This window comes from Anomalospiza imberbis, chromosome 5 (genome assembly GCF_031753505.1).
Source record: "Anomalospiza imberbis isolate Cuckoo-Finch-1a 21T00152 chromosome 5, ASM3175350v1, whole genome shotgun sequence".
NCBI classification, from domain to species: Eukaryota; Metazoa; Chordata; class Aves; order Passeriformes; family Viduidae; genus Anomalospiza; species Anomalospiza imberbis.
The window spans coordinates 60,697,694-60,712,602 of NC_089685.1; the positions used below are offsets into that span (position 1 = coordinate 60,697,694).

The 14,909-nt window shown below is 55.5% G+C and overlaps 3 protein-coding genes across 3 annotated transcripts; 2 read left to right on the forward strand and 1 right to left on the reverse strand.

Annotated features, from left to right (window-relative positions):
• Window positions 1–3,095: 3,095 nt before the first annotated feature.
• On the forward strand, window positions 3,096–4,017 carry H1-0 (H1.0 linker histone). Its single transcript, XM_068191221.1, has one exon. The coding sequence runs from the start codon at window positions 3,288–3,290 to the stop codon at window positions 3,864–3,866; it is 579 nt and encodes a 192-aa protein (XP_068047322.1). The 5' UTR covers window positions 3,096–3,287; the 3' UTR covers window positions 3,867–4,017.
• Window positions 4,018–6,147: 2,130 nt separating this feature from the next.
• GCAT (glycine C-acetyltransferase) lies at window positions 6,148–10,839 on the forward strand. Its single transcript, XM_068191215.1, has 9 exons — window positions 6,148–6,391; window positions 6,467–6,597; window positions 7,197–7,298; window positions 7,802–7,948; window positions 8,246–8,400; window positions 8,917–8,999; window positions 9,378–9,549; window positions 9,943–10,064; window positions 10,467–10,839. The coding sequence occupies exons 1-9, from the start codon at window positions 6,163–6,165 to the stop codon at window positions 10,616–10,618; spliced, it is 1,293 nt and encodes a 430-aa protein (XP_068047316.1). The 5' UTR covers window positions 6,148–6,162; the 3' UTR covers window positions 10,619–10,839.
• A 1,415-nt stretch (window positions 10,840–12,254) lies between these two features.
• LOC137474556 (noggin-like) lies at window positions 12,255–14,500 on the reverse strand. The gene has a single exon (XM_068191220.1). The coding sequence runs from the start codon at window positions 14,305–14,307 to the stop codon at window positions 13,555–13,557; it is 753 nt and encodes a 250-aa protein (XP_068047321.1). The 5' UTR covers window positions 14,308–14,500; the 3' UTR covers window positions 12,255–13,554.
• Window positions 14,501–14,909: the final 409 nt, after the last annotated feature.

A 14,909-nucleotide genomic window follows, 5' to 3' on the forward strand; every position in this document is an offset into this window, starting at 1 on the left:
AGAAGTGCCCTGGTGCTTTCAAAGGTCTATGAACAGCTCTCCTGCCCCTACAAGGCAGGGGCTATTACCCGATGGATCTGTAGCACATCCGCAGTGGATACGGTTTGACCATTTAAGACAAAATCTGCAGCTGGAAATGTGTAAATCCCCATGGGGTCTGGTTGAACTCAGAGCAGGCAGGGAGGAGAAGGTAAACAGGATTACAGAGAGGATTCTTCTGCCAGACTCTGTCCTCTGGGGTTTGTTGGAGATGTGGGATTTCCCAATCTCTGCAGAATAATGCCAGAAAGGGAAGGCTTGGGAGGCTTGGAGTGGTTGGATAGCAATTCCTGAGGAGAAAAGTGGGTGCAGGGGGTAACCCACCCCATCCTGGGCGTGGTGGCAGGTTCCTGTGGCCAAAAATACAGGCATAAACCCAAGATGGCCATGGCGGCACATGTGCCTATGGGAAAAACTTCCTTCTGGATGAGTCCCCCGTGCTGCCTGCAGCGAAGTGCCAAAAGCGCTGGACCCGCTTCCCAGAGGCATCAGGGCTTGCGTTGCTTGGCAGCATCTGCCTTCTACCTCCAGGCCTGACATCCTGCCAGGGGCTGGAAAACCCTCTCATCCTCTCAGTCCTGACCAGTTCATGTTAAAGATACATTGTCAAAACAGTGCAAGTTTCAAGGGGTGCATTCCAGTATCAACTGGGGTGCCTGGGGGTTTGCCGTGACCAGGTTACCCCCCGTGTGCAAAGCCAGCAGCAGCTTGATGAGCTGTGACCACCTGTGCGCCTTCCCTCCAGTGAGTTGCTTGGGGGCACGGGATCTTCCCCTTCGTTTGACTGACTAAAAATTAGGGATCTAGTCTGTATGAAGGGGCCAGAACCTCCACACACAGGGGAGAGCATGTTTGTTTGCCAGCAGCGGCACCCGCCGGAGGAGGATGAGCAGCCCGGATCAGCAGCAGGAGCTGCCCAGGTGAACGAGTGAGATTAGACTCCTAAGGTGGCCAAAGTTAGGTAAAGCATCTGCCGTGTCCCTCCCTGCCACCTTTCCCCCACCGCCTTTGCCTCCCCATCACTGTGCTGGATTGATAATCGCTGCCTGGGTTTCAGGGCTGGAGGCTCCACAGGCAGCCCGTGGTGCTGTGCCAGCCCCGGGGGCCAATTCCTAAAACCCTCCTCAACCTCCTTGTCTCCCCTCAGAGCCTGGCGCATGGGCGAGCCACGCGCGACGGTTGCAAACTTGGATGCAAATAAAAACAGATGGTGCCTTATCTGCCTGCCTGGGTTTGCCTACGTGCCAGCAGCCAGCGCCAGCAGTTTATTCCCAGATAGGAAAAATGAGAGGTCCCCCAGCCGGTCAAAGCGTTGCACAGAGGCCACCAGAGCTCCGTGAACTCCATATGGGATGGAAAGCCATTTATTTTTGAGGTCTTAAACAAAAGCAAACCCCAAGGGAGGTAGAAGGGTGGTTATTCATCTCCACAATTAGGGGCAGTTTGCTCCTAATTAAATCAAAAGGTTTGCAGGTGCTGAGAGCCTTTCCCACTCCCCAAATGGGATAGAGCATGTGAAGAAACTCCATCAGGGAGGAAGGCTCAAAGAGATGCACTTGGTCCTTCCATCTGTGGGAAAGCATCAGGGGCCTGAGTGTCTTCTTCCAGGCCAGGTCTTCACATCAAAGATTCCTATTTCTATTTAAATGTTGTGATGGGACAAGGGGGGATGGCTCTAAACTGAAAGAGGGCAAGTTTAGATTAGATATTAGGAAGAAGTTCTTTATTGTGAGTGTGATGAGGCACTGAAACAGGTTGCCCAGAGAAGTTGTGGATGCCTAAAAGTGTTTAAGGACGGGCTTAATGGGGGTCTGAGCAAGTTGGTCTACTGGAAGTTGTCCTTGCCCATAGCAGGGAAATTGGAACTGGATGATCTTTAAGGTCCCTTCCAGCCCAAACATCCCTATATGATTCTATGATTCTATTTCTATTATCTCAATTTTTACTATTTCTATTATTTCAATTTCTTTGTTTATATTTGTATTTTTGTATCTATATTGATGTTTTATTTATGCATACTTCTGTGTGTCCTTGGCTGGTGGTTTTCATGGTCCTGGACACCCAGGGAACTCAGAGGTTATTGAGAGGTGCTTCACTGTGTATTTTAATGCTAAACTGAAGCACTGGGAGGTTTGGTTCACCTCTGAGCCCCACATGGCATGTTGGTGGGCACCAGGTGGCTGCACCCGTGTGTTTTTAAAAATAAGGGGAAAACATCGTCTAAATCCTACAGGCAAGATGATGATAGTGGCTATATTTAATCTCCCAGGAACAGCCGACCGCTCACCCAGCAGGGAAAGGATGGCTGATTGCCACTATGTCCCTACTCTGTCCCCACACTAAGAGTTGTGTGTGTCTCCCGAAACAAGGGGATAGCCTGTTATTTGTGACCCCTCACCTTCCATGTGCAAGGGCTGAGCTGGTGTTCCTAAAGCACCTGGTGGAGAGCAAAGGGGCAGAAGAGGGAGTAGTGGCACTTGGCCATGGGATATTGCTGCTGAGCTGAGTTGTGCCCAGCGCTCCCCATTTTCTCCTTGGTGCCGTGCCCAGTGTCTTCTCTAGTGTCCCTTCCTGCCCCCTTAATATCTTCCACAGTGTCTTTCCTTGTCCCCTGATATTTCTCCAGCATGTCTCCTTGTGTTGCCCCTAAATGTCCCTCCCAACCCTGTGTCCTCCCTAAGTGTACCTCTGCATCTCATGATGTTGCTCTGAATATCCCAGTCTTACCAGCGTCCCCAGTGTCCCCCAGTGTCCTTCTTTGTCCCTACACAATATCCTTCCAAATGTACCTTGTACCTAAGCTGCCCCACTAAATGTCCCTTACAAGTCCTCGCTCTTCACTGTCCCCCGCTGATCCCACCAGTGTCCCTGCTTGTCCCCACCATGTATTCCCCCAAATACTCTTATTTATTCCACAGTGTCTCCCGCACTGTCCCTGCCTGTCGCTCCCGGTGGGTCGGGTCAGGGCGTGGCAGGGGACACGCGGGGACACGGGCGGCGGGTGGCGCGCGCGGGGCAGTCCTCCCCGCGGTCCGCACCGCGGCTTTAAAGGGAGCCCGCGGCGGGCGCGGCCGCAGAGGCACCAGCGGGGGCACCGGCGGCAGAGCGGCGCTGGCTCTGCTGCGGCTTCACCCACCCACCGCTCCCTTCCCAGCCTCTCCCCGCCCAGGGGCGGGGGTCCCAGGCCGGGCGGGCCACGCTTCCAGCCGTGAGGGCGTAGCAGGGCATCGCGGGACGAAGCACTCGCCATGAGCGACAGCCCGATCCCACTGCCACCGGCTTCGGCCACCAAGCCCAAGCGGGCCCGGTCAGCGCGGCGGCCGGCAGCCCACCCTGCGTACTCGGACATGATCACGGCAGCCATCCGGGCCGACAAGAGCCGTGGTGGCGCATCCCGGCAGTCCATCCAGAAGTACGTGAAGAGCAACTACAAGGTGGGCCAGAATGCCGACGTCCAGATCAGGCTGGCCATCCGGCGCCTGCTGGCCACTGGAGTCCTCAAGCAGACCAAAGGAGTTGGTGCCTCCGGCTCTTTCCGCCTAGCCAAGGCCAGCAAGGCGAAGAGGTCTCCTTCTAGGAAGAGGAAGAAGGCAGCCAGGAGATCCACTTCGCCTCGGAAGCCGGCTAGGTCCAGGAAAGCCAGATCCCCGGCCAAGAAGCCCAAATCTGCCGCCAGGAAGGCCAGGAAGAAGTCGAGGAGCCCGAAGAAAGCCAAGAAGCCAAAGACTGTTAAGGCCAAGTCCCTGAAGGCATCCAAACCCAAGAAGGCAAGGCGGTCGAAATCCAGAGCCAAGTCCAGTGCCCGGAAGTCGCCCAAGAAGAAGTGAGAAGTCTGGAGGCGTTTCGGCACTCTCCACGTTGGTTCTGTAAATAGCTGTTGCCTTTGTTTTTACTCCTTTCTACTGCATTTTATAAAGAATTGCTCTATTCATGAATTGAAATAGCTGAAACAAGGCAGTTGATGAATGAAAAAAACAATTTTAAAGTGTTACTGGTCTGGGTTTTTATTCTGGTATCTCAGAAATTTCTTGCATGTGTGTCTGTTGGTTTTATTAATGCTGGACTGCTTGTTGTGTATTGGGAGTGATGGTGACTCTGTGTGCCTGTTGGAGTCATGCAGGATTTCAGTTCCTGGTCCTGCCCCAGCTTCTGGGGGGTTTATGTGTTTGCTGGGGCCAGGCAAAGACATTGGTGGGGAAGCCGGAACGTATGGCTGTGAAAGCCCTGGCCTTCCAGGGAGGAGGAAAAGGGGTCCCTGTTCCCTCATCCAGTGCTGCAGATCCAGTGTGGGGATGAGGCGAGGAATGTTGGGCTGCTGGGTGTGAGGTCGAGCTGGTGCTGGAGATAATCAGGGCTGCCCACCTGCCTGGGGAGCTGCCTCAGCACAGCTGGATGGTGACAGGGACTTTTGGGGTAGGGATGGGACAGAGGAGATGGAGTGGGGCCAGAGTCTGTCCACATTGGCTTTCAAGGAGTTGAAGGTGCCCATGGTGTGGGAAGAGGGATCACTGTGGGGAGAAAGGACAAACACAGTCATAAGCATCTTTGCTCCCCAGGGAGGAACATCCTGAGGCAGTGGACAGCTCTGCAGGTGGGATGTGGGGATGTGGTGGGCAGCCAGGGCAGGGTGAGGCAGAACTGCTGGGCTCAGCCCTGCTGCAAACAGGAGGGCTCTGGCTTTGTGCCCAGTGGGGCCGGCACGATTCCAGGGCCTGCCTGTCCCCTGTCAGAGGCCCTCCCTGGGCTGGGATGGGTGATCCTGACAGGCAGGACTGGCAGGGAGCCTGTGGGCTGGCCTCACTGCTCAGTAGGGTCTGAGCTTCAGGCAGTGGCTGCCTAATCCCTCTTGGCTAGAGACAGATAAATTTCTTAATAATCAGGATCCCCAACCACCTGGGCCAGGAGTTCCAAAATCCCAGGGGCTCTGAGTGCTCAAGGCCCTTGGACTTGCTGTGTCTAACTCTCATAAGCCCAGGGTCTTCACCAGGGTCTCCTGATGGCTCCCAAATCCTTCAGCCTTCCTAAACCGCTTGGGCAAATGATGCCTGAGTCCTTTAGCCATTAAGGATTCCAAATTCAGTGCTTCAGAACACTGAAATCCTTGGCCTGGATGCACCCTGTGGGCTCTTGTTCCTAAGACCCTTGGATCAAAGGCTACCAGAACACCTAGACTGAAGACCCCAAACACCTTTGAAGAGCCTGGTACCTAATTCCTCTGGAATGAGTGGTCTAAACCACTCTGGCCACAGAATTCCCCAGTCAGCTGTAGTAGAGGAAGGAGATACCTAATCCAGACAGAACAGGCTGCCCAGAGAAGTTGTGGATGCTGTATCCCTAAAAATACTCTGGCTGAGTTTTGATGGGGCTCTGAGCAACTTGGTCTAGTGGAAGGTGTCCCAGCCCATGGCACGAGCTTGCAATTAGATAATTTTTAAGGTGCCTTTGGACCCAAACCATTCTATCATTCTATGACCCATTGTGTCTAAAGCCACTGAGCCTATAGTTTACAAACACATTTGGCCAAAGGTGCTCAAATCCCTTGGGTCTGGGTATTCTAATTTTCACATGGTAAGTCCTAAACCTCTCTGTCCAATGGATTGTTGGTCACCCCAACTGTATACACCCACATGCTACAGACCCGTGGCTTATTATCCCTAGTGGTGGGCACCCATAAACCACCTATCTGCAAGGATCCAAGTCACCTGTGCTGAGGACCCCAAATCTCTAGGCAGAGGCACCTAATGTCCTGGGCTTGTTGATCCTTGAGGTCCGTGATGCCCTGTTGCTATGAAATCCCTCAGACCCTAGTACATGACCCCATTGCAGTTCCTAAATCTCATGGATGGCGTTCCCTCAAAATTCTTCAGACTCCGGGCATCACATATCTGGCTCTGGGGTGCCTAAACCCCTTGGGACAGATCCTCTCCTCCAAAGAAGACGCCGAACGCCTCCTAGAGAACGTGCCCAAGCACTTCAAGCCGCTGGATCTGCGGCGAACTCGCCCCGCCCGACGGGGGCGGTGCCCCGGCGGCCAATGGGCATTGGTCAGTAATGAACCCGTGGTTAATTAGCGGCGATTGGGCGCCGGGCCCTGCCCCTGGGCGTGCGGGGCGCAGCGCCGGGATGTGGCGGGCGGCGGCGGTGCGGGCGCTGCGCGGGGCCGGGGCCGGGGCCGGGGCCGGGGCCGGGGCCGGTTCCCCCCGGGCCGCGTCGGGAGCGGCGGCGGCGGCGCAGCTCCGGCGGCGGCTGGAGAGCGAGCTGGAGGACATCCGTGGCGCCGGCACCTGGAAGAGCGAGCGTGTCATCGTCTCCCGACAGGGTCCCCACCTCCGCTTGGCGGGCGGCGGCGCCGGTGCGTGCGGCGGGGAGGAAGGGGAGGGCTCTCGGTGCCATGCCCCTGCTTCTCTCTCTTTCTCTGTTCACGCAGGGATCATCAACTTCTGCGCCAATAACTACCTGGGGCTCTCCAGCCACCCCGAGGTGATCCGTGCCGCTGTGGAGGCCCTGGAGAAGTTCGGCGCTGGGCTCAGCTCTGTCCGCTTTATCTGCGGTACCCAGGTACTGGGCAGCATCCCCTTCCCCGAGGGTCTTTCGCAGGGTGTCCATGTAGACTCCCCTCTCGACACTCCCACTCGGCATGCGTGCAGGGTGCTAACTTACACGTGGCCCGGTGAGAAAAGGAGCCTGCCAGACCCCCGTTAGCCAAGCATCTGGAAATACGCCAATTTAAACCATTACAACACCTGAGAGCAAAGAAACTGAACACGCCTCTGAGTTCAGAAAATAAATGTCTTTTTCTCTCTCTTTCGGGTCAAAATTACAGTGAACCTGACTTGAAGTGGCTCCATCAGACCCAGCCCAGTTTATCCCTGCTGGAGCCTTTTTTGAGTCCTGCCTGATTAAGTGGAAAGAACAAGCAGAGCTTCTCCCTTGTGCATGGGGTGCTTGGAGTCTCCCTGCTGAGCTTTGGCATCCAAACCCATAATCATACTTTAGGGCTGCATTTGCTGAACATGAGTAACTTCTCCCACGCACATACACCTTTTCTGGATAAAACCTGTCTGTCTCCAGCCCTTTCAAGTCAGCATTTAAGAGCAGCGGGCAAGCAAGAACTTGTGCTGCCCCACTGTTGACTCCTGCTCCTCTCTTCTCTTTAGAGCATACACAAGGACCTGGAGGAGAAGATCGCACGTTTCCACCAGCGGGAAGATGCCATTCTCTATGCCAGTTGCTTTGATGCCAACGCTGGTATCTTTGAGGTTCATAAGGCTTCCTTTGTGTTGTGCATGGAGGAGGGAGGTGACAGCAATGTGGCTCCCCATGCCTTCCAGAGGCTCTGCTATGAGCTCTATGCACCAGAAAAGATAGCATTGGCTGGTGGTGAAGAGCCCTGACTTAGGGCCCTTGCACCAGGGAAGCCATGCAGAGGCATTTAACCACCCTCACCTTTGCTGTCTCCAGCCAGCTCTAGCTCTTGGGGAGGGCTCCCATTTCTGCACCCTTAAAGTGTAGGTGCAGGACAGGGGTGATATCACATGTTGGGAAAGGGGGAGAGAGATTTTGAGCTCAGAAACCACAAGCAAGAGCCTGGCATAAAGAAATCAGGGGATAAGGTGACTAGGAAGGAAATAAAAAGTTTAGCAGTGCCAGGAGAGATGTGGCAGCTGGAATCAATCACAGCCTTGTTCTCTGTACTGAGGGAGGCTGGGAGATCTCGGTGGCATCCAGAGCAAAGGATGATCCTCTCTGTTTGTCACGCCAGGCCCTGCTGACCCCAGAGGATGCAGTGCTGTCAGATGAGCTGAACCATGCTTCCATCATCGATGGCATCCGCCTGTGCAAGGCCAACAAGTACCGCTACAAGCACATGGACATGCAGGACCTGGAGGCCAAGCTGAAGGAAGCGCAGGTATGGAGGTCTGCTCCCACCCCAACACCAGGGTGCTGGCGTTGCAGTAGCTTAGCTGTGCTGCCTGTGCAGTAACCAGTCCTGGAGCATGAGCTCTGCCCTTTCCCATGCAATAGGCATTGTTTTTGCTGACAGGCATGGATAGGAAAGGTGGCAAAGCAGCTGGTTGTGATGCAAATCCCCTCCATCTCAGTTAGGTACATCCTCTCCATACAGGGGTTTGAGTGTGTGCTTTTGCCAGCCCCTCTCCTCAGGGTGACATCTTCACCCCTGGGGATGCCTTTTTCCCTCCAACAGAAGCATCGACTGCGGCTGGTGGCCACTGACGGTGCCTTCTCCATGGACGGTGACATCGCGCCCCTGAGGGAAATTTGCCAGCTGGCCCAGAAGTATGATGCCCTGGTCTTCATTGATGAATGCCATGCCACAGGATTCCTGGGACCCAATGGGCGGTAAGTGACTGCCTCAGCGCTGTTTCTTCCTCCTACCCTGACTAATTCTGAAGCAAGGACTAAGCTGCTGATGGCCAGCGTGTTTTTGTGTGGGGACTCCTTGAAGGCTTTGTACCTCTTCTTTGGATTGAAAGGAGATACTTCAGCAGTGATCCATCCCCAAGTGACAGCTCCTTCTCAGTGTGTAACAGATGGCATGACTATCTCATCTGGGCACCACCTCTCCTGGCAGGTGCTTTGTTTGGACTATTAAACTTCTGTGTGGGAAGTTTGAGCACTTTCCCATCTCTAAGGGATGAAGAACCCATGTTCTTACTTGGTGAGGTCCCAGCCTAGTCTTTCTGCAGGAGAGGAAGGTCAACACTTGGGTTGAACTATCTCAAGGGCTATTCCTCCTTGTCTAGAAGGAGGGATGCCAGAGACCTGGCTGACAGTGCTTTGTTTTCCATGAGGTATCCAGCAGATTCCCTGCTGTGTGCTGGCACAGCTGATAATGTAACATTCCTTTTTCTACAGGGGTACTGATGAGCTCCTGGGAGTGATGGACAAAGTCACCATCATCAATTCTACTCTGGGAAAAGCTCTTGGAGGAGCTGCAGGTGAAGGCATTTTCCTGTCCAGCGTCCTGTATGCCCTAAAGAGCTCTACAGCATTGGTCTTACATTTCCTTCCTCTGCCTAATGATAGAGTAACAAATGCATGTTAGCCTTTTCCACTGTTGGCAAAAGGCTTGGTTTGTGATGTTGCTGCAGGATTAAGGGAGATCCTGCCATGTGCCTGTTACGTTGTCATCTTTCTCATGCGTTTGCCTTTGGGGTCAGGGTGGAAACTCTTGGTCAAAAGCATCAGCTATAATTTTTAGACCTGGTTTGTACCTAAATTCCTGCTACAGGTGCCAGGTTGGCTTTATCAAGAAGCCTCACTCTAAACAGGTCACCCTGGGGTGCCTTGTCCAATTCTCTCTCCTCCGACTGCAGGCGGGTACACAACAGGCCCCAAACCCCTCATCGATTTGCTCCGCCAGCGTTCCCGCCCATACCTCTTCTCCAACAGCCTGCCCCCTGCCGTGGTGGGCTGTGCATCCAAGGCCCTGGACCTGCTAATGGAGAGCAATGCCATTGCACAGTCTATGGCTGCCAAAACGCAACGGTGAGGGGGCCATGTTGGGGTGGGAGCAGGGGCAGCTTTGTTAGGAGTGAGTTGTCTGTGATTTATTCAGCCCTCCTTTCCCAGTGATAACTGTGAAGACAGTTTGCAAGTCAGGGCTCAGGGGAGGCTGCAGGATGTGCCTGTCTGTGTCAGGCAGATGTGTCGCATCTGGATGTTCTGTGAGCTGGGGCACATTGTCCACTCAAGGATCTGCAGTCCCATTATGCTTGGCAGGACACAGTAGGAGATCACTCTAAGAGGAGAGATCTCTTCCCTGCACAGATGATGAACAGTGGAGCAAACCTTACCCAGTTCTCAGTGGGCAGGGCTCCCAGGGGAAAGAAAGGCAGTGGTTGTTGAGGTTTTTACTCATCCTGTCGTTCCCTCCACCAGGTTCAGAAGTAAGATGACGGCGGCTGGCTTCACCATCTCGGGGAAAGACCACCCCATCTGTCCAGTCATGCTGGGGGATGCTCGGCTGGCATCAGTGATGGCAGAGGACATGCTCAACAGAGGTGATCTGGGGAGGGAGCTCAGTATGCAGACACATTCCCTGAGGGAAGGGACAGTTGGCGGTGGTGCTACCACAAGCCCTCCTTCAGAGGATGTTCCTGCACAAAATCCAGTACTCATCCCCCCTCCAGCTGCAAATATCCTCATGGTTTCCCCCAGATGTTGCTGGCTGCACCTTCTTTCTCATTTAGGGAGGGGATTTACATTAATGCTCGTGTCCTGCTAGGCTGGACTCCATCCCCATTGCTGGCCCTTAACCTTATTTCCGTGCTTGGGAGCAGATGGCACTTAAAAACCCTGAAGGCTGGAAGTGGTTACTGGAAGGGGAGCTTTTCTATCACCCAGTACACTTCAGCCTGTCTCCATCCCAGCCAGCTCTGACTCTGTCTGCATTTCCTCCCCAGGCATTTACGTCATTGGCTTCAGCTACCCCGTGGTCCCCAAGGGGAAGGCGCGCATTCGGGTCCAGATCTCAGCCGTGCACAGCGACGAGGACATCGACCGCTGCGTGGAAGCCTTCACCGAGGTGGGACGGAAGCACGGAGCGCTGTCTTGAGGGGCCAGAAAACACCTCTTCAGCACCATCCCTGTCCACAACCAAGTGCCTCTGATGGGGGAAAAAGGCTTGAACAGCACACTGCCAAAAGCAGGACTGTTCCTCAAGGCCTCACAGCCTGTGTCACATGAGTGAGCCAGCTGGCTGTTGCAGCGTGCTGGCAGTAGCACTGGTAAACAGCACTTAAAAGTGTCATTAAAGGTGTCCTGCAGCGCAGCGGATATTTGTCTGCCTCCTATTTCCTCATCCAGGAGCTGCACCCCATCCCCATCCTCTCATGCTGTGACCAGACACTCTGCTATGCCTTCCCTGAAGCCTCAGTCCAGATGGTGAGGCGCTGCAGTTCCTGCTGTCTCCTGCTGATGGAAATAACAGCGTTGCTGATGTTGCCTGCTTCTTCTATGCTGTCCTGTGCATCCAGCAGCATCACCCTGGCAGATCCGACTGCTGCAACTCCCCACTGAGGCAGGAGTGTTTCCTACACCTTTTGCAACCTGTGCCACTGGCAGCTGGTTAGGGAAAAGAGGATATGGGCCCCCCAAAGCTCTGGTGCTCCTTTGTCTCCTTCTCACTTTCAGGTGTTAGACATGAGGCTTGCTTGGTCCCCATTTGGCTTTGCCAATTGCTTCAGTGGTCCTAAACCTGCCCTGGGAAAGGCACCTTGCCCCAGAGAGGCCATCAGGCAGTGGGCAAGCTGAGGTGGCAGAGGCCAGCAGCATGGTGAGAGGATCTGCATCTGACTGAGGCCAAGGCCAGGGGCAGAGCAGGTGACAGAAACCTTTAACTTTCTTCCATATGGCAGGAATCTCTGGATTTGTTCCCCCAAGCTGTGCTATAGTGTTTCAGCATTCAAAAAGGCACAAGTGGGACCTGGGCGTCTCTTAGGATTGCTTTGTTTGCATCAGTTTTGTTCCAGATCCGAAATTGTGTGTCCTGCCAGCTGCCTGTGTGTGCTGAATGAGTAGCTGCAGCCAGGGACAGATTCTAGCTGAAATGGAGTGTACTGTGCCTGAGCACTGGCTCGTATCAGCAGAGACCTGCTCTGAAATCCTTATGTGTCACTAGGCTGTCAGGGAGCAAACCACAGGGTAATAATGTCTGACCTGAGCCAGAGCAACTGCAGAAGAATACAGGTGTTACTCCAGGATCGTAGGGCTTTATAAGGATGCAAAGGACAGGGAAGAAATGTGTCTTGTAGGTTCAATAGGACTGCAACCAAACCCTTTTAGAACAGCTGGTAGTGTAACTGTGTGCTGATTTTGTTTAATTTTCCATCCCCACAGGCCTTGAGCTCAGCCTGCTTGATAAACTATGATATGGAGATTCCTTTCTGTGGCACCAGGCCCTCGCAGTGCTGCAAACCCTTCTCAACAGGCAGTATTTTGGCATGGGGAAGGCAGGGAGATTGCTCTCAGGCCCCTTGTGAGACCTGGAAGAGATGAAAATTCAGCCAGATGGGCTCAGGCATAGGGAGGTTTGAGACCCTAAACTGAATCACTGCTGGTTTGAGCCCAATGCATGTGCACCCTTTGCTCCCCCTACCTGCACACCTCCGTTGCACACCTGAACCGCCCTCCCTCACATTTCTCTCCTGCTGGTTCCCAGCCCTGGTCTCCCCGTCTCCCCTGGCCTTTGCAGGCATCCCTGCTGATGCCTCCACTCCACTCAGGGCAGACAACCCCAGCAGTTTAACCCTGCTCCAGCTTTCAAGTCCTCCTCATTGGCAGAGCAGCCTTACAGATATCTCTCTGCTCAGCTGCAGGCCAGAGCAGCAAGAGCAGCCTCCCTCCTCTGATGCTCACAATTGTTTTTGCATGCACTTGTGGGCTTGCCCTTCTGCTCCTCTTCTCACCAGACACGCTGACCTCCCTCTCACCTCCGTATCTCTCGGGTGCCTCAGCAGCCAACTCCCTGCGCTCTGCCTGCTTCAAGGCCAAGCTCAGCAGCAGGCTGTGGAGCTGTCTGGGGAACAGACTGTGTAGTGCTGGAATCCCAGGAAGGCAGGAGGGTCAGGTGATGGCACACTGGTAATGAATAATGCCATACTCGTTGACTTGGAGGCATCATGTTAATATTGAATTGAGGCACATCCTCCTGCGCTTTATTGCTTCAAGGCCTTCCAGCCTACGTCCTGATCTACAGCTGTAGGCAGCTTTAAGCCCAGAAAAGAGGCTGTTTTGCTGAGTGGAATGTAGAGGACAGGCTCCCTGACCTGCCCCATGCCCCATATGCTGCTCAGGCAGTCCTGAGTCTGGAGCTGTCACCCTCTGCACTGTGGGATGGGTGGAGGATCCATGTATTTCACCCATTTTACCTCAAAGTAGGGGACTATCCTATCTCATCCCATTTTCATACACACCTAGCCCCAGAAATGCTTCCAGCCCTGGGTCGTGGCCCACCTCCCAGTTCTACTCTCACTAGGCTGCCTTGTTGCAGTCCCAAAATACCTCACTTCCCCCTGATTCACTCCAGCCCCTCTCCACATTGCTGTTTCCACCCCAAGCAGTGACCCACCTCTACCTTTTGCTGGAATTCCCTTGCCCTGGCTCTCTGCCTGCAGCCCCACCCAGGCAGGCAGGGATGCCCCAGCTTGGACTGAGCCAGCTGGGGCTGTTGCAAACGGGGTCTGAACCTGCTGTTCTGTGCCATAATTTTTCCATCCCTCATCCTTTGCTGGAGATAAATGCTGCACAAGGATCTCTGCTGGTGCTAATGCCTCTCGGCACTGGTGGGTGAGGGGGGAAGCAGCGGCACCCCCCACCCAAGGGTTTTGGTGAGACAGAGCAACGACCACAGCCATCCCCGCTTCCTTCCTGGAGGTTTATTTCTGTTCGGGGGATTTTCCCCCAGCTCCGAGGGTGAGTCCAGGCAGCCGTCTGCCTTTTCAGGCCTTTTGGCTGCAAGAACAGGCGCCGGGGGGTACCTCCGTAGCCCCCTCAGCGGCAGGAGCACTTGCAGGCGGCCACGACGGGGTAGGGGATCTGCCGCCAGGTGCAGCTTGGGGGCCCGGGCTGCTGCGGGGTCCAGCAGTGCCAGGCCAGCAGCTTGATGCGGGTGAGCTGTGCGGGCTGGCAGCTCATGCCGGGGGGCCAGGAGCAGCCGGGGGCGTCGGTCTCGCAAGTGGTGTGGCGCACCCAGCGGGGCCAGAAGACGGGTCCTAGGTCGACCCAGGCGGAGGTGAGGCGGCAGGTGGCCCGTTCCACCAGCCACTGCCGCAGGCGGCGGGCCAGGGCCCCCGCTAGCTCTGGGGGCAGCTCTGGGGCGGTGGGCAGCTCCAGCCCCTCCGCCTCTCGCCACAGCTTGCGGTGATATCGCCCGGCACCCTCGGCCAGGTCCCTGCTCATGGAGTCCAGGTTCTCCTCGAGGATGCTCCCGTTGCGACTGCGGGGCTCCTCGGTCGCCATCCAGAAGGGGTCGAAGGCCGAGCCCAGGAGCCGGCGCAGCCGCCCGGGGCGCAGGTGCCGGGGCTTGGGGGCGTAGCGATAATCCTCGGGGGACAGCGACAGGCTGTAGGGCCGCACCGGGGCCGAGGGGTGGCCGCGCAGCAGGTGGGCGGTGGGGTCAGCGGTGCTGGACGGTGGCAGCAGCGGCTTCCGAGGTTCCTCCAGACGCGGCGGTGGGTCTGGGATGCCCGGTGGTGGAAGCAGGCAGAGGAGGAGGAGGAGGCAGCTGCGGTGTGGTCCCTCCATGGCGAGCAGCGCTGTGACAGGCTGTGCCCGGCTGCAGGCTTGTAGTCTGCCGCATCCCCTGGGTTATCACCGCGTCCCGAGGCATGGCCTTCCCCTTTTCCCTGGTTACAGCGGCTGATAGGGAGCTGGCGGGGACACCTCGCTCCTTCCCACCAGAGGAGCAGGTGGTGGGGGGGGGGGAGAAGCCTTATGGTCCCTCCTGTCACTGAGCCAATGGGGATAATTTGGGCTGCTGTGGAGGGGAAGGGGCCAGCGCCTCCTCCATATCCTGCGCCATCATTAGAGGAGGTACCCACAACCTTCCCAATGAAGGGAAGCTGGTGGCCTTTGAGTCTTGCTGAGAAAGGATCAGCTGGAAGTCCTCAGGGCACGGGTCCTGTCACCAGGACAGAGCGGCAGGGTGGTAAGGGCTGCGGCGTCACTGTCCTTTCCTGGCACATCAGCCAGCTCCCATGTGTCTCTAGGCAGCCGTGATGGAGCTGGACCTCTGGAGGTGGACGTCCTGGAGGTCTCGTCCGTCCTCCCTCCCCTACTGTAGTACTGGTGGAGTGCAGACCTGGACTGGATGGAATCCAAAACCTGCTTTCTCCTTCTTCCCTAGG